Source organism: Siniperca chuatsi, linkage group LG8 (genome assembly GCF_020085105.1).
Source record: "Siniperca chuatsi isolate FFG_IHB_CAS linkage group LG8, ASM2008510v1, whole genome shotgun sequence".
NCBI lineage: Eukaryota > Metazoa > Chordata > Actinopteri > Centrarchiformes > Sinipercidae > Siniperca > Siniperca chuatsi.
This window is the reverse complement of record NC_058049.1, coordinates 7,067,382-7,087,060: the sequence shown is the minus strand read 5'-3', so window position 1 is coordinate 7,087,060 and position 19,679 is coordinate 7,067,382. Positions and strand designations below refer to the sequence as shown.

General features: G+C 37.9%; 1 protein-coding gene across 5 annotated transcripts in view; it reads left to right on the top strand.

Annotated features, from left to right (window-relative positions):
* gria2b (glutamate receptor, ionotropic, AMPA 2b) overlaps positions 1-19,679 on the top strand; it is a 53,489-nt gene that overhangs the window by 12,706 nt on the left and 21,104 nt on the right. For all 5 annotated transcript variants that reach the window (XM_044205662.1, XM_044205659.1, XM_044205658.1 and 2 more), the window contains exon 3: positions 15,833-16,072. In XM_044205662.1, coding sequence (XP_044061597.1) covers positions 15,833-16,072 — 240 coding nt within the window. The remainder of the gene's footprint in view (positions 1-15,832; positions 16,073-19,679) is intronic.

Genomic DNA, 19,679 nt, shown 5'->3' with positions numbered 1-19,679 from the left:
ATCTCTTCGGCTGTCTCAGTCCCTCCTGCCCGGCCTGCCTGCTGCTCCTCTCGCGGTCAATTCTCCTCTGGAACCCGCTTCACAGGCCTGGTGTCCTCAGGGCGGGCTGCCACACACTGGCACACTCCATCAGCACTCCGCACTGGTCCAGTGCTGGGTCCGGGTCCAGCCCGCCGGAGAACGAGACGAAGAAGTGCTCAGTGTGTGTGGAGGGGCAGCCTGGAGGCAGCCTGCTGTATGTAGCTGCTAGCTGTAGCTGCGGTAGTAGGCCAATCACACATTGCATTAAATTGAAGAACCCTTGTGGTGATTGGCTGCAAGCAAAACCATACAAATAGTCATTTTTTTTCTAGATCTGGGTACAAAAAGGATTGATTGCAGTTATCGTTTGACTGAAGACGTTTCATACTACTTTGTACTGGGTTATTTCAGTAGATACCTTGAAAATACTTGGCTTGTAAGCTACAGTTACCAACGAAATCTGTTCACATTGTGTCTTGTTCCCCCTGCCAGCTCAGCTGTTAATCAAAGACATATACTGGCTCACCCACTCAGAAGCTTGGAGGCTAAAGGAGCATTTTCTGATGTACCTCACATAGACCCTCTTTTTCTTTTTCCAAAATAGCAATAATTTAAAATCATTTATAATAAACATTTTTCTCACTTATTTTTAGTGGTATCTAGCCATGCAGGCATTTTATTTGCCTGCTTTATATCTATAAAAGCTTGTAATGTAATTGACTTACTGTGACTTACTAACGTAACTTACTTATTTTAACCCAAACCATGATCTTTTCCTAAACATAACCAAGTTCCTAAACCTAACCAAATTGCGACCGTTTCACAGCATTAACCACATTTATTGTTACCATGAAGACAAAGGTCCAGTAGGCCTGTTGCTGGACATTCATAGGATTATGCACGAAAGAATTGTGCATAACTTTTTGGAAGATAGCATACAAACCTCTGTATGAGAATATTTTATAACAGGGAAAGGGACTTGGCTGCATGGTTAGATACTACTACAGTTGAGTGAGAAAATATGTGTTTTTTTATGATGTGGGTGAACTGACCCTTTAATGGGGCATTCTGTAGTTTTTTTATCTTTGTGGACCCCAAGGACAGCCAAGTATGTAATAGGTGCTAGGACAAAACCATTAAATGGACAATGACATGGATTAGAATTAGAATTAGAAGGAGATAAGAAAGCAAATATGAGTGAAATATGACGAGACAGAGAGAGACAGGACTTCAGCGGGTCCACAAAAGCTAGGTCAGCACCCGTGTCCACTGGCAGGTAAGATCAATGTGTGTGACAGGTCTCTGAAAGAGAAGGCAAACAAACAGACATACACACACTCAGAGCAGATATATTCAGCTGCATACACACTCAGACAGGCAGAAAGTATAATGATGCAGCAGGCAAGAGGCGACTCCAAATGGTTCCCAACTGTTGTCTCCTCTTTCAACACAGTGAAACTAAAGTTAGACAAGAGGCTGTATGTCCTGAAGTGGACAACAGTAAGGTTGTCATCATATGCAGGTAGGCACTGAGTTTGGAACATGTATGTTATGTAGGTACAGTATAATGTAGCAGTCAAGTCCAGCCCAAACATTTCAAAATGACAAGCTGAAAGAACAGCCCTCACATCTCTTAACAATTCCACATCCCGCCTGCTGTGATAAAACAGCAGGAGAAACACTGGAAAAGGGGCCAGCTGCATAAATTATCTGACATTTTCTGATTTCACCATTTGCTCGCCGGCAAGAAAACGGAGTAATTGCTTTTAAAATACATCTAAATTCTGACCTTTTATTCTGTCTTAGCTCTGCCTAAATGTCAATGATTTCAGATGATAGACAGGAATTTTCAGATTTGTATCATATTGTTTTGACTTTTAATCCAGTTAAATTTATGGATCTTACAAATACAGTTTATGAAAATTTTCAGAAAAAGCAAGACAGCAATCTTGGCAGAAAGGTAAATCATTTCTTTAGTATACACATTCAAGTGGAAATTGTTTGTGACAGGAGTTGAAGGAAAAACAAGACTAAGAGTCTACAGCCATGCTAGCAACTCCGTGAGTCTGTAAATGCTAAAATGAATGTTCACATGCTCACAATGACAATGCTAACATGCTGGTAGGTATATTGTTTACCATGTTCCCAATCTAATTTTGTGTTAGTTTAGTGTTATCATGCTAACATTTGCTAATTAGCACAAAGTATAGCTGAGGTTGATAGAAATATTAGTTTTGCAGGTATTTGGTCATAAACCAAAGTATTGGACAAATTTTGACCTGATGATGGTGCTAGATGAAAAGTCGCGGGATTACGAAAGTTATTACAATTCATCCTCTAGCCACCATAAGAGTCTGAACTAGAGATTTGCCAGTATTCCGTGGTGAAACATTCTAATGGTAACAATACTGGTACTCTCTTACCGTCATTACTTTGATTATTGCCGTTTTCAGAGGGCACTGTGAACAGCCCAGTGCTCCTGATTTTATTAGCAGTTTTCTTTTGATTAGCAAGGGAGTGCCCTTATACTGGTCAAACAGGGAAACAGCAGCCACAGCAGGAACAGAGAACCAGGCTCATTGTCTGTTTAGCTCTAGCTACTGTGGCCAAGACTTGCTATGCTAACATTAGCTAGTTGACCTACTGAACTGCTAGTTAATTGGGTGCTGAGTCATAACGTTCGGTGAGAGACAGCATGCATTTTACATGACTGACAATGAGGAAATGTAATGTGCGCATCAAGAGTGTACACATTACATCCTTCCTTACAGGTCAACTGCAGCTTTTGCTGTGGTATTTGTTAGTGATGATGTGGAGGTGGTGTGCAGACCAGCAAGTGGTGCTAGTGACCCAATATTACTGCGCCATGTACCATCGCTATTTTGTTCAAACATTCTGCCTTTTAAATATTAGCACCCAGCAGGAAGCAGTTCATTGTTCGGTTTGTTAGGTTTGATCAAATGCAATGTGAATATCGTGTGAAGTAATTTTACTGTATTTTCAACACAGTCTCACGGCAGTTCGTGAAATATTCACAAAATTTTATATATAGAATTTCATGCCAATCTTAACAATAGTTTGTCAAGACATTTCACTAAAAAACACAGATGTCAACCTCATTGTGGCACTAGAGAGAAATTCGGGGATCACCAAAATCATTAAGATTCATCATCTGGAAAATTTGTGCCAATAAATCTGGTAGATGTAGCAATATTTTACAGGATAAGTGAAACCTTTGACAGGACAAGGAAGAAAGATATAGACAACAAAGCAAGAGGACTCTGCCAATAGTCATCACTATGTCAACTTGTTATCAATTCATTATCCAGCCCTCATTGCAGATAATTGGCTCAGTTTACCATTAAATTATTCACATTAAGGTGCACTTGCTCAATCAAGGAAAGTCTGACTGGACAGAGTTAGGAAAAAACCTACTGTGAGAAAAAACATCTATAATCCTCACAGTTTCTACAACATTACTATCCTAATCACATTTAATACCTTAATACACTGCTATTCTGTACATGCTATTTATTTTTCAGCCATGCAAAAAGATTACTGCTGAGCAAATATCAGTATGTCATGGTCCAGTGTTCTGTCAACAACAAGTTTTGTTTTCTGTTGTGCCTGCACGACAAAGAAGCCTTCTGTATAACAAGGTTGTTTGTCAAGAACAGTCAGATTTGCATGAAAATTACCCAAAGTGAGGAAGACATCAAATCCCATGAAAGGACTGCAGCTGTAACCTAAATTTTTCTTCTTAATGCTCACTTTATTGTTGAAAACCGAGGCCTCCAGAAGGTCACAACTCAGTTTGCTTTGTTTTGAAGTAGGAGTATTGGGTAATCTCCATCTTTTTCTATGGGACTTTTCACTGGCACTAATTCAAAGTGTGTACGTTTTGTCAAACACACAATGTCAAAAGTGTTTTAAACAGTGCAACGGACTTCATTTTTCACACTGTGTGTGAAAAATGAAGTCCGTTGCCATTCTCAGGAGTTGCTGTCTTCCTTTCAGTAGGATGTTTCATGCAAATAACAGTCAGTGTGCATCTCATCATCTTCTTTTTGACATTCAGAAATGTTTAATTATGTCATTTCCTCTGTTACCCTAGATAGTATTGTATAGTATACCGTAAATGTATTATTACCTCAACTGCTTTATTTGAAACAGGCTTATATAAGAGACAGGCCTTTCTAATTTCTTATTTTGTGAGAAGCCTCCATGTTTTCTGATCTGCTCCCCCCATTTTAGTTTGCAGTGGATGCTGTGCTGTTAATTCAAACTTAACACATTGGTACTAGGTAAGGTAGTAGTACTACGTCCATTCCATAGTACTATAACAATCATGTTTACTCACAAATCTGATTCATTAACTGATTATTCACTTCTATTTTGCCATATTTTCAAGTGCAGTTAAGTTACCAATCAATCAATGAAACTGAACACTTCGTACACTGATGTTTCATAACAAAGTTTTTCAGCAGCTCAAAGGACATTGTCACTCTAGTTCCTGGTAGGCTTTTAATTTGAAACAAAAAGACAGGAGAGGTGCACTCCCTCTTGACTGTTTGAGTTGCAGAAATTTGTTTGTGCTGGCCACATCCATGGCTAATATAAATGTATTAAATATCTGCTTTTATTTGAAAATTGTAGTAGCAGAGCACAATGTAGAATCTAAATCAACCTAATATGGTATAATGGCCAAGGAGAATACTTGATTTTGATAGGCAGGAGGATGTGCTCTATTTTCAAATAACCACACAGCCTCATCTGCTGTACTTTCTACATGTAGAGTAGAAGTAATATGTATCATTATATAATTGTGTATAGACTGCATTCTTCACCAAATTGAATGCCATGTTCACTAAACCACGTCACTTCTGAATGCATTAATTCAAGTGTTGAAGTGATGGATAGATGGTTGTGTGAAGGACAGGGACAGAGGGATGATCTAAGGGCCAAGGAAGAAGGGGTGAGTCAGGAGTCAAATTGAGGTGGTGAGCTGATTGGGCCTGGGAGAGAAAGGATGTGAGACAAACAAGAGACAAAGGGGTATTTCCACTAAAGGTTAGTGGACACACGATATGTTTTATTACAGGAGGCAGATGAAATGTGAAAAAAGAAGCTGTCTGTAATGTATGGGTTGACTTTGCAGAATCAATATGTCTGAAGAATTCTGCATTGTGCATAGTGGGATGGATTGATGTGCCGGTGCACAGCAACACAACATAGTGCTTCTCTTTCTTCAGATCTAAGATGTAGGGCTGAAACTCAGTCTGTGTTTTTAATGTATGAAATATAAATAAATATATGATCAAAGAACGGCATAATTATCACGAATAATTAGCTACAAAATTAGCTACAGACAACTGCTACTAGTTGGAATCTTTTTGCAAGATTAGGTATCACTTCATGAGAAGTTTGAGTATCTCATGTTGGGCCAATAATAGCATTTCTTTGAAACATGCGGCGCATATAAGTGAGTGTATGTGTCCTCCGGAAAAGCTGTCCAATCCAGATCAGTGTTTAAAACATTCATTAGAACATATCAGGAAAGCCAGCTGCTATTGTTTAAACTATCATAAACTACACCACAAATTATACCGCTGTTACATTAAAAGCGTCTTATTGCACTTAAAGTAAAGTCAGTGGGCTAACAAGAGACAGATTTCAGTTGTTCAAAGGACATTTTATTCCTTCCCTCTTTGGTGATGGGAACGATGTTAGCCAAAAAATTGATTCTCAAAGACTGGAAAATAGCAATTCCACCTTGTGTATAAAAAGGTTTTAAGAATGAATTCCTGTCCTACATTTGAAAAAAAATAATACATTAATAACTCACCCTCTCTCTGACTCAATAAGTCAGTCTACATGGGAAAAAGTGTGGACACCAATATCTTGAGACAAAATAAATGTGGGTTGATTTATGGCTTTTTGATACCTGTGATGCCTGCGTTGTAGAGATTACTTGGTTTTGTTTATCATTATAAACAAAGTGTCCATTAAGCCTGCTTTGTGTGTGTGTGTTCTTTAAATGGTTATATCTTAATTTATAGTTGTTTTTGGTGAGTTTGCTTTGTAAGTGATTAGGTCTCGGTGGATTTTGCTTTTGTATATACAGTAGTTTGTTGTTGTGTATTCGATTTGACTATATATGAATTTGATTTATGAAATCAGTGGCACTGTTTCGATGTCATTAATGCTATTGATTCAAAATTCACAGGAGAGATGCTGGCAAGTACAGTACATTGTTAGTGGTAGGTGATGTGGCTACTCTAGTCAGCCTTCAAACAAAATCAAACTGGTATAGATGAGCTGTTCAGTCAGCTTACAAGCCTCCACACACAGTCACTCCTCACTACATCCCTTCAGCTACTGGGGAAGCATTCCAAAGTGCATAGATAACAACAAAAGGCAGAGCTGAAATGGGACATTGGGGGCGCTGTGCAACGATCGCACATTGGGCCTTTAGTATAGAGAGCATTCATCAGACTCTGTTCTTGTGAAACCTCCACCCTCCATCCACAGCAATCAGAAAGCCTCCAGGAAACAGGTCAGTGAACAAAAGGAGAGAAGGAGAAAGAGAGAAGGAGACAGAGAGAAATAGGATGGGAGATGGGAGGAGGGGGGGTCAGAAGTTGATAAAAACTGAGCTGTACTGTGCTTCTAGAAACCAGCTGCCGGAATAGCAGCTCAAATGCAGACAAAAACACTTCCCAGTGCGCTTTGGTGGCCCACAGTGACACCTCCCAGAAATCTTCCTTCAGCCACTCAAGGGCATGACTGAGAGTTGTCACCCAGGCATGTATGCCTATCTTAACAATGAAATAATTTCATAATGATAAAGATTTTCCTAAGTAAGTTTGTTTTGTCATATAGGAAATTTGATGTATATAACCTTTTTAAATTTAAAACTTACAATTTTCACATGTAATGTTTACGGTAATTTGGAGAAATGTCTTAAAACAAGTGGAGCAGGAATCTAACCCATTTGGCTGATTTCTTCAGTTGCTTTCAGAAAACTGACATTTAAAGCCTTAAGACTACATGAAATGAGGTGAATATTTTCTGCAGTGCAGAGAGGGAACATGGCTGAAATATGTTACCCTGGCAACAGTCTACAGAGGGAATGAAACCAGATCGTGCTTTTATGGGCGGCAGACAAAGCTCTTAGAAGTAATAAAACACTGCCTACGCTCTATAAATTTCATAGAATATTGATAAATATTTTGTGTGCAAAAGTGTTGCAGGTTCCAGCCTGGTGAAGAATATTAAGTCTTTTATAATCCTTTAACCTAAAGAAATCCTTTGGGAATTGTGTGAATAGGAATTCAGCCGAAGGCTAAACAGCCTATTAATTTTAGATGAGAAGACAAGATGAAAGTCTCAAAATTGTTCTTGTGTCAGAAATGTCTCTGACCATTTTTTATTTCTGATGTGTAATGATAAGGAAGCAAATACTTAATAAAGAAAGACTCTGAGATTACCAGAGTATTTAGGAAGACAGCAATGATTTTGGTTTGTGTGTTGCCTAGGATGAAGTAGAAACATAGAAATGTTATTTTTATTAGGAAAATCTGGCGATTCTATTTTATTTACAATCCATTACAAAGTTTTGATGATGACAAATAGTTCTCATGCATATCTTAATTAATGAGCTTTAGAGATGCTGATAGGCAGATTTTGTTACCTTTGGATAGAGCCAAGCTAGCTGTCCCCTGCTACACGTCTTTATGCTAAGCTAAGCTATGCTAACCAGTTGCTGGCTGCAGCTACATACTTAGTGTACAGACATGATAGTGGTATCAGTCTTGTCTAACTCTCGGAAAGAAAGTGAATATATGTATTTCTCAAAAGGTTTGAGTTGGCTTAATATAACCATTAAAATATTATTTATAATTATTTATTATTAGCATGACAATGTTATAATGCAAAAAGTCTTAGGAAGAAGGCTGGAGATGTTGGGTATGGAAAGCACGTGACTTTAACACTGGGGACAGTGGTTCTCATCCTGTTTCTTACCAACAGTCAACATAGTGTCTTGAATGGTGAAAGGGATTTTATCCTAACCTTAACCAAGCACTTTTAGTTGCCTAAACCATACCTTACTTAAACAGTGTAGCAATCCCTCACCAGTTGTTTTTGGACCTGTTGTATTGGTCGTTTTGGATGGTACTGACAAACCACCTAGTTTGTTTTTAGAGATGTACAAAGTCAAAATCTGGCCGTGCAGCAACTATATCAGTGACAAATGTGTTCAGGTTGCTCTGATGGAAGGGGTGGTGGCTTTAAGCTGCCATACCAACTGGTGACAGATCAGTTTTACAGACAAGCCCCAAAGTCCAGAAGCCTTTTCCCTGTGGTGAGAACAGGAGTGTTGGAGAGGGTGAGATATCTAACAGTCAGTTCTGTTAGCTGTGACTGGACTGCTGATTATCATCACCACAGTGACGTGGTCTGTGTGTGAGTGTGAGTGTTAAACTGATTCATCATTTTGCTGATGCACCAGGCCTCTGTTGGTCTTCTATTAAATATCAGATAGTGTGTCAACTGCTGATTTAATGAATGTTCTCTCTGATCACTACAGCTATATAACAACCCACTGTTAAGCCACCAAATGAACAATTTCTTGCTTGTTTTATTTCACTTTTTCCATGAATTGGTACAGTTGAAATATGTATTTTAGTTCTTAATTAAAAGGACTGAAGTACTTTTAATAAAATAGTAGCTTTATAATAATTTTATTGGGATCACATTGGTGCACACATCTGTACATTTTGGGGACTCATTTGCGATGATCAAAGTAAATGAATTTGCAAAAAGAAAATTAACACAGAAATAAAAATGTTTGTTAAAGGACCAAATAAATGACTGGTATCCGTCATCCTCTCATAAAATTTCATACTGATGAAAGGCATATTACGTAGATGTCAGCTAAATTTGAATGTTTTATTAGCAGTTAATTTATGCATGTTTAATCTTTGATCAGTGACAGAGCAGTAATGTAAACAGTGGTGGAGATGCCTTCAGTGCTATAGTGGTGAAAATGAGGTCAGCTAATTGGGACGGCTAAATATATTTCACAGGGAGCACCTTCTCCTTGGAAGGTGATACACAGTGCCAGAGTTATTGCTGCGACAAATTTAACATGCTGGTGATAATGAGGTGATTAGGACCTTCTGATGACCACAAAGTTTCTAATGAGAGCTTATACATATGTGGTACAAATAATGTGCAGGAACAAACCAGCCACTAATCTAACCCCTTTAGACAAGTCAACACAAACAAACTAACATAACTGTTGTTTTCTGTTTGATGCTGCTCTGCATTGACTGTGATGCACGGAGCAAAAAAGTCAGTATTACTTTGGAGGGATATAGACAGCAAACATTAATTTTTTTCTATCTTGATTATATTTACTATTCTCAACAAAGTCACTTTATTATGCATTTATTTTACTCAATTATTTAAAATGTATAATTATCTATATCAAATCAATCCAGCGATCAATATCAAATTACCACAGATAATATATATGGAATAATAACATATCATATTCTGCAAAACAAAAACTGCATTTTGTAAAAATGTCCCAACCAGGCTCATAAATAAATAATCATAACACTAAAAAATAAATTAATGAACCAATGAATGAAATTAAGTAAAATGCAAAAAGATTTTGAGAGATAAATCTTTTAGTCTACTCTGCTAATGCCACCAGGTTTGTAAACATATTTGTGGGACATGTGTACTTTCCCTGTGAAAGTAAGAGTCACTTTGCACACTCATTGATAGAGTATAAGCTCATTATGTTGGATTGAAAATGAAAATTTTACCTTTTGAAGCTGCTTCTGATAACCCAATCAACTAAAAAATAATTTTTGGACCAAAAATCTTACAGATATTTTTAAAAAAGTCCAAAAACAGCAACTTGATTTCTTCACTAAATGTGAAGGTTGTTAGTATCTCCCTCATCGGGGCACACAGTGCATGAATGAACCACACTCACAACCCTGATGCACACTGTGACCAGGCAATTTCCTTTAGACAAACAGTTTCAACACATACAACAGTTTCACCTGTTTGTGTGTGGAGAGACAAAATATTCCCACTTGCAGGCAGTGTAATTCTTATTATCTATGTCTTTTTTCAAATAATATAAATTTTTTAGTGACCATAGCTGAATGAATCTGAAGCATACAGTAATATGCATAATGATTGTCTTCCCTGCTCCTGATATACATATACAGCTTTGTCTTAGGACTACATCTTATGTTTTACATTATCCTAAACAAAAGGCTCATTTACTTTCATATGGTTCACAGAAGACATAATAAAAACATTTTCAAGAGGAATTTTGAGACCAACCAGCTCAAACACACAAAACCAAACACAGACAAACCAGACACACATATATTATGCACTATGCACTATTGTCTGTAACTACAATGTTAGGATTACAAGTCCCCAAGTCGCCAGTGTGTTTATCTTACTTGAACATTCCCAGATTAAGTGAGAATTGCTTTTTTCATTTTATCTTTTTGAACAGAAATATAGAGAAGGAAAACTGGACCCAAACCACAGTTTACAGAACCAGCAGTGAGCAATAATAAGATTTGTTTCAACATTTTGTTCATGGTGCCTAATTAGGGTGACCTCGTCAGCACTAGAAAAAAAGATTTACCCGTTCACTTCTTTTTTTGTGTTCGTAGGGGGATTTATGAGGGCAAATACTCTATGGTTTCATTGAAAAGCAGTCAGATGTGACAGAGGCTTAATGGCTTTTTCCACAGTCCGCACTGTTTCTTAAAGTTACTTTTTGTGACTGGCTTTTCTTCCTTAATTGAACATTTCTAAATTCCTTATTGAAGAGGCACATGTAGATTAAAAACCTCTTGCTCTTCATTCTTTTGCTGTCACATTCCAGAGCCAGCAAAATCCTCCATGAACAGTCGCTGCATGAGAAATGGGTAGTGCATTGCTTCTGGACGTGAATTACCATATTTGGTAATAAAGTAACATGTTGTCAAACTGTTCACTCCGGTTTAAGCCGCAGCACAGTCATGGGGATATCCAGTCTCTAAGCATGAGCTCAGAGAGTTTTAATCCTGGGCAAACTCAGCAAGCTCACAAGCGAGAGAGTGTCAGCAAAGAAAGCCTTAGAAACATGACAATGGATAGACGTGACACAGCGACAGAAGGAAACTCTACAGCTCTATTAGCTTCAGGGGGTGGCAGTGAGGAGTGCTAGAATATAATTATTATGTTCTTTGATACCACGATAATATAGGATGTTTTTTTCTTCTAAGAACAAATGTGAGCTTTGCCACGCATAGAGAGAGTTACAAGTGCTATACATTTGCTATACAAAATATGACATAAACTTACAAAGACGTGACATTTATTTCACAGTAGATAATATGAAGTAATAAAAGGGATATAATGCTGGAGAATAAAGGAGGATGGGGAGTCCAATATATGTGCATATGTTATTCTCTTGGACATATGAACTTTATTTCTAATATTATAAAATGTGTGAAAATCAGAAGAAAGATCAGTAATACAAAAATCTAAAAATTTCACTTAAATGATACATTTAGATTTAAAATGACCATTTTTCTTTCAATACCCATTCTTCTAATTTTCAGAGTTGTGCTCATCACAAGAGGATGTCATTTACTGTTTGTTATGGTGGTTAGCTTCTTCTTGCAGCAGGAAACGTTTGTGAGCATGAGGACAGAAAAAATCTGTCTGAAAATCAATTTAAGCCAATTAATTTTAACCTTTTAAAAATGTGTGGTTTTTGTCGGTGAAAATCACTCCTTGTTGAAAATTAAGTCCTATGCAGTCAATGGTGGAGGAAGTATTCAAATCAATCAACACTATACATTATACATAGTAGTACTATATAGTACTAGTACTGTACCTTTACAATAGTATAATGTAATGGTACAGTACAGTATTATCAGCAAAATGTACCAAACTATCAAAACTTAAAGTACTCATTAAAGGAGGGGTATGCAATTCTGGAGAAATCCAATACAATGACAAATACCATGATATAGAGTGAACAACAACAGAGCAAGTAATGTAATTAACGTTAGTTAGGTTGTGGGTTAGCAAACTGTCGCTACAGTTGCTGCTGCGAAGCTAACAGCCAGAGGAGACTAGTCGTTTTCCCAGAGCCAGCACACCAGCTCCAGATAATGAATTACTGTAATCATCAATTAATTGTAACCATCACTTATCTTACTTCTACCTCACTATCAGTCCAACAGACATTTTCTTAGTACATTCGGAGACAAATCTGTCGAGATTATAAAACTTTATTCCTGAAACTGATTTTAAATGAAAATTTAAGTATTGTTCTCATTTGTTTCAGGCTTTGTTCAGTTCAGTCAGCTGTTACCCAAGAACAAAGTGCCATGACTTGTTTAATGTTATCTAACCTCTCCTCTGAGGAATGTTCCATCCTCTTCACAGAATTGTACAGAATCATTTTCCTATTAGACTGCAACAGTTAACAGACCACACACTTTGGGGTCTATTAGCTCCCAGTTAGACAAAAGTGAAATTTGATTAGTGAGGTCTGAACTCTCTGTGGCCACATCCCTAGCCACTGTCATCTGCTAAAAAGATTAGGAACGGTGCCACAGACTGATGGAGGTGATCGGACTGCTGTTAACAATTTGTCTCAGATGACTGTGATGAACATTTAATTGCTCGAGTCAATGGCTCAGTAAAGATTTTGGAAGCACATGAATACTGGCAGTAGATGAAAGCTGGCCGTGCCCCCGCTTATTTTGGCCCATTCTTGATGAGATCTGCATGTTTTGGGACTCTGAGGGGTAAAAGGCAGTGGGGGTTGAAGTAGCCTTAAGGATGGAGAAGCTTTTGATGATGGGGTGAATGGTTTGACTATCTCAGAGTAAGAAAATCTGAGTTTGAAGTGAACGAATAACAATCTCACTGCTTCACAAAATATTGCTTGTTGTACTGCGTAAAGCATTCAACCTACTCTCAAACATTTTGGCTCACTTGCCAAGGGATGCTAAGCTGCCTAGTATATATTAACCAGCAACAAATAATTAATACATTTATTTTCTTTGAAGAGCAACTTAACCCCTGAAAATCATGTTTCTGCTGACCTCTTGTGGTTTAACTTCTCACCTTACAACAGTGATGTAGAAGTGTACTCTAGCGTGTGTCAGTACACTGTGACATCACTGTTGGTTACAGGTGGAAAATAACACACTTCAGAGGTGTTTTTAATCAGAGAGGGCAGTGAGACACTGCTTTTTAGCATGGTGTTAAGTTACTTTTTAACGTTACATATTTCTTTCTTTTTTTTAAATAATTTTCATAATTATTTGTCACTATCCTGGAATTTTAAACTACCATTTTGTGTACAGTAGTGTTCAGCCAATCAGGAGCTGGATCCTGCATTATAGAGTTGTAAAGTGGGAAGAGTTGCTGATTACGGAAGTATTTTTACTCACTCTGAATTCCCATTTCAAATGTTTCTTTTAGTGATATCCTCAGTGTCCTTCAACATAGAAACACAGGAGTCTCCTGGATAATGTAACAATTCCATTAGTTTAGGTTATGGCCACCAGTTTTAATTATTTTAACTGTTTCTGAGAAATAAAGTTTTTTCATCACTTTGGTATGGCAAATGGCTCTAAATCCTACAATACCCATGAGCCTCAGCCGGTGTTGCTATGGAGAAGAGGCCTGAATCAGAGCTGTAGCAAATTCAAAACTCCTTGTCATTGTAGTGGGAACTAAACACTGCCATAGTTACCAAATTCATCTAAAATGTACCTGGAATCTGAAAGTGAATTGCTTTAAGATGCAGATATTATCAGTTTTCTAACAATTGTATTTTTTAGCTCCCAACCGTTGTAACAGAATCATCACACATAACAAAATTTTAACTTTTTCCTTTACATTTTTACACACACAGGCTTGTACATTTTACTTTCTCAAAGAACTAGGTATTTTTTAACGCAGATGCTCATCTTTTGTATTGATTATTAAACCAGAGTTTCATGTCCATCCAAGCCTTTGAAGTGCTCCAATTGTCTGTTGCCTACTGTACCAATGTCTAAACAGAAAACAAATGGGACTTTTACTTCAGGAACCATGGGTGCCCGAAATAACTCCTCCAACTTCACAGCTCTATCGGAGAAATGAGGAATTAGTTTTAGTTTAATTTAAGTTCTTCGTCCAAGTGAGTCTGTCTTGTTCAGCAGGGACAAAATCTGAGAATAGACGAAGACTGAACACTGCAGGCTGCTTGATTCATTCGCCAGAGACAAATTTTAATGAGCTGCTGTTAATTTCGACCCAAACTTCACTAATGAAGCTGCTTGGTGCTTAACAGTACAAGAAAGTGGCTGTAAAGAGTACTCACCATGTGTATGTGTAAAACATTCAAGCAGGAATTGAATAAACCTTTCCAAAACATCCCCTCTTAACATAACAGCTGAAGAGCAAAGCTTTTGTGTGAAAATGCTGATAACATTCCCTCATTGCCATGTTGCTAAGACCACAGCAGTTACTCTTCATGCTGCCTAGCATGTTTACATTTCATCAATGATAGCTGCCGCAGCTAGTACAGAAGTGGCAGCATGCCTACAGTACTTACACCAAGCTAGCTAATATCTGATGTATGGACTCCAGTTCCCTTTGTCAGCAAGTCCTGTTATATTCTGGAAAAGGAAATGACTCATGTGTTTAATTACATTGGATGACACATATGCCCAAGTCAATAAGCCTGATTTGATCAATACACATTTACAAGCAACATGCCAATCTGCTGACCCCGGTACAATGTTTGAGAAACAGCCTGCAACCTCAGGATTACTTATCCAGCATTCATATTTACCTTCAGGCCACAGTGCCCTTTTCTGGTCTGTGCATAATGAATGTTAGAGGCCAGCAAAGGTACTATACTGTATGTACCGGAGCAAGGGTCATGAATTATTGAACAAAGATGATTTTGCAGAGTCAACAAGATGAGGATATAATACAAATATTCTGATGCAAACACACAGAGTCATCATAAATGCTGGTTGCATACACTAAAAGGATCCTAACAAAGGCGATCATTTAAGTTTAATGGCCTCCAAAGATTATGTATTAAGGATGTTATATAATCTACCGTGGACACATCTACTGCTAATAGGTGGTGGTGAAGCAGTGCACTGTAGCATATATACCCTGCCACATATTCTCATAGGAGAAGCCTGAAATTGTTTTCTGCCTGAGCAGAAATCAAACACAAAACAGCACCATTACTGCATATCACGGTACAGCACAGATGGATTTCCTGTATGAAGAATTAATGGGCAGTTTTAGTGAATGCTTGACTCATACTCAACATCACTTATTCCCACTGTATCAAAAAGTCATAGGGCAACTCATAAAAGTTTCACATAGTGACAAGCGTGCAGTGGATCTGTTATTGTTGAATACAAGCGCTCCCCTGACAGAGCTTATGGAAAGCTATCCATTAATCAGCCGAAAGAGAAACTGAAAGAGATGTCCCTTAATAGTTGTGTGCAGCCCTAATGTGCACTAAAGGATTGTAAAGGTCTTGGATATATACATAGTTTTGAGTAATGGCAGAGAGCTGTGAAAGCGTCACAAATAAATGTCAGAAGAGTTTCTTTCAGAAAGGAAAAATGTGATTGTTCTGACAAAATATTTCCTGGCATGAAAGAAAGACTACAAGGAACCCTTTACCGGATGTGTGCTAAACATCAAGCAGCATACCTTAACAAAGTTTTCTCCTCTGCTTCAGTCTGTTCACAGTTCTCAAGAGGAGTGTACGCCATTTTCGGATTCTATGACAAAAAGTCTGTCAACACCATCACGTCATTTTGTGGGACGCTCCATGTCTCCTTCATAACGCCCAGCTTCCCTCTGGATGGGAATCAGCAGTTTATCATCCAGATGAGACCTGATATCAAGGGGCCCCTCCTCAGCCTCATTGAGTACTACAAATGGGACAAGTTTGCCTACCTGTACGACAGTGATCGAGGTAAGACATGGACACCATTCAGACTCTTTCGAAAGCATCGTTCCTGATCTGATTCCCCAAAAGTTGCCACCAATGTTGGCAAACATGTAATTACCTTTCTTTTTAAAAAGCTGCAGCTGTTTCACTTTTGATGTGTTTCCATTGGAAGTTGGATTGGGAGAGCATGACAGAGTCTAATTTAATACATATGGGGCTATAGCTACACATTTAGAACAGACAATTATTTCTACCTTGATTAAAAATGACTTTTTTTTTAACATGACCACAGCTATTGTCCTTTGCTTAAACAATGTGATTATGTCTCTTTTAAAAAAGGTGGGCAATGGTTTGACTTCATGCAATCTAAAGATTGTGTTCAAACTGCTTCTTTCAGCACAAACACCAGTTATATGCAAAACACACTGTATGCATATAGCAGAGCAGAGGTAAATCTAGGTAAAGGGCATTTTGGTTCATGACAAACAGCTTGTTACATACAATCAACTATAGCACCTCATGTGTTTGAGAGTCTGTTTTATGTAACATCAAGGAGAGGGGAGGTAGTCAGAGTCATCTTTGACATACAGTAGAGGTGATGTTCCCTGCAGCCGTGGACTTCCACACTCGTTCTACATAGAGGCTTGATTTGTTTGCATTATGTGTTTATGATATGAACACTGAGTACTAGTATAGTTGCATCTGGCAAAAACTGTGTGCCCATTACAGTGGTAAACAGAAGAGAAATCTGCCTTTCTGTATGCAATTACTCCTGAAGTGATGACATCTGAACCCTTAAACTGGAAATGAGCTGGGCTTCTTCTGAAAGTCTTCTTATGATTCTTCAGCTGCCAGAGTGGCTCTTATCATAGAGTTTGTATTGAAAACAGGAACTTTTGTTGGCTTCCTATGCTAATTATTATTAATTATAAAATATATATATATATATAAATTATTATTATAATTTAAGGTTAACATTTGGTGATTTATTTTTTATTTTTTTGCAGCAACAGAAAGCACCTGAAATAGCCCCAAAATAAAAAAAACAGTTTGGAATGGTCTGTCACAAATTTTGAGATTTGTGATTCAGCAACCATTTTTGGTATTATAACGAATAATGTTTTTGAGGAGCTCACATACCTAGCTGGTTAGAAGATCTAAACTGGTGATTATCTGGTCACAAGTTCTACCACAATGCTAAGCATAACCAACCTCCTGGTTTATCAATTGCTTAGACGTACAGACCTTCCCCAAGACAATTAAGAGATGCTTTGCAGTTGTGGCTCAAAATTAAAAAAGTGCATGCTGAAAGATAGCATTCATTATTTATCAGTCTGCACACTTAAATAAACAAAAGGTCATTAATACAGCAATAATGATGTCCTTGATAAAAAAGAAATTCTCTCCCTTTCTTATGGAATGTGTAAACATTTTGCAGTCAGAAGTAAGTGTCTCTTTGTTAAGCCTGTGCACCTGCAATTGTGATCCTGGATAAGATCATGAATTGATTTTATGCAAGGCAGTCAAAGATGAAAAATTATCCACCCTCAAATTGTAATATCCAGACTTACTTCATATTCACATAGCATATTCAAATCTATTCTGTCTCTATTCTTTGATCCCTTTCATCAGAAATTTCTTTTCTATTCAACATTGATATAAGTCTGGAAATTTTAATTTATTTAGCAGATGTTTTTCTTCACTGTCTGAATGGTTCTACACACAAGACATGATTTAGCAGCCTAGTTAGTGTTTTTTTCACTCACATCTAGTGTCTGAATATCACACAACATGGATCTTTAAAATGGCAGACAGCGGAGTGCAAGAAAGCCATGTGTAAAGTGTAAAGAAGATGATGCCAGAAAGGTTAAAGAACACACGATTGCTTGTGCGTTATCTCGCTTTGCTGTGTCATGTAACTCATTTCGTTGTGTCGTCTGCTAATTGTGATTCTGTGATTTGTACCCTTGGAGAACAATGCAGCCTCCTGCAGCACAGAGGGACCATCCAGCACTGAAAAGGAGTGCTGGATAGAGTTTCATTCTATTTCAATATTGTTACTGCAATGAAAGAAAAGAATTAAGACCTCACTAGTATCAAATTACAGTGGAATAACACTATCAAGTCTTTTTTTTCTGTCTTATGCTTGGCTATCAGGTTACACTTCTTAAGCCCCTTTATTACTTCCCATTATAGAATGAAACTCATGAAATTCATTATTTTTATTTTCAGCACCCTGCTCTGTATTACCTTTAACTCTCTATCGTTTCACATCACTCTCCCGACTACACTTTTCTCCCTCACACACATGCTCTGTCTTCACTTGATCTATTTACAGTGTCCCCCTTATGCTATACCCTCCTTCTCATTTCTTTCCACATGCTCTTCTTCCTCTTCTCCCAGAATCCATTGCTCTGACTGACAGCAGAATCAAATCAAATTTCTCTCCAAAATCAGAGGGCAGGTTTCAACCAGTTGCTTTAGATTGTCCTCATGCTAATGCTAACTCTGACCCGATGTCTCTATTGTACGTCCGCAATGGCACTAAAGGGCCTGTTGTGCATATTTCATCATTGCATGGCTGTCTAATTAGGACAGTGTGATCCACTCATTTCCATAGCAACTGAAGTGTGGAGAGAGACAGAGGGAGAAAGAAAGAGAGAGCGAATGTAAGAGACTGAGCAGGCTGGTAAATGATGCAATGATGTGTGCGTGGGTGTTTTTCATTCAAAGAGGGAGCTGAGGGAGAGGCGGCAATAGAGTTGCCACTGGTTATGATGAATTCTATTAGCACATTGAAACTAATGGATGAACCAACACCACCATTGTCAGCTGTTGTCAGTAAATCAGTTTAGATAATGGATGTATGTCTGTGGGCGGAAAGGCACTCTGAGCGTTATTTATTGCTTTCCTTTGGCTCACTGAATGCAGATGTTCTCAGTCAGACTTTTAGAAGTGCATTTTCTCACCAAATCTTTGATATTTTAGTACTGCCAATTGGATTAATAGGAAAGGAACAAAGAAAGGGAAAAAGGAAAGAAAGAAAAGGATCTTTTTTTTTACAACCTGGGTCATCGGCTCAGTATCCTTAGAAATTGCGTTTGATTCTGCACTTCACAAATTACGTCCAATGTTCAATGCCAATGCCGGAAAGAGTGTGTCCTTTAAGTAGTGAACGGTAATCCCTCACAGACCGTTTTGTGGCACACAAGTAAAGCCAGCCACTCACCTTGTGGTCACAGCCAGTGGCTATGGCTACAATCGGAGCTTGGTCTTAGCTGGCATTTAGCAGCTAAAAAAGCAGATATCTCACTCAGGAGTTAGTGGAAAGCAAAACAGAGCTAAAAGGAGTGTGAATATTGGGTTTACATTCATCAGATGGTCAGAAACGCAAATGAATGTTACTCTGTATATGCTGGATGTGCAAATAAGCAATTGTTTACTAAAAAGTTTGCCATATCAACTTAAAAGGTGGTAACACTCCTAACCTTAACCTTAACCGTACCTCAACTGTATGACATTAAACATTAAAAAACGTCACCAAATGTAATCCAGTGTTTTGTAGAATTGTCCAATATCATAATTTTTGGCTAGTGATGGGGTTGTATATACTTATAACATTTTACTGCTT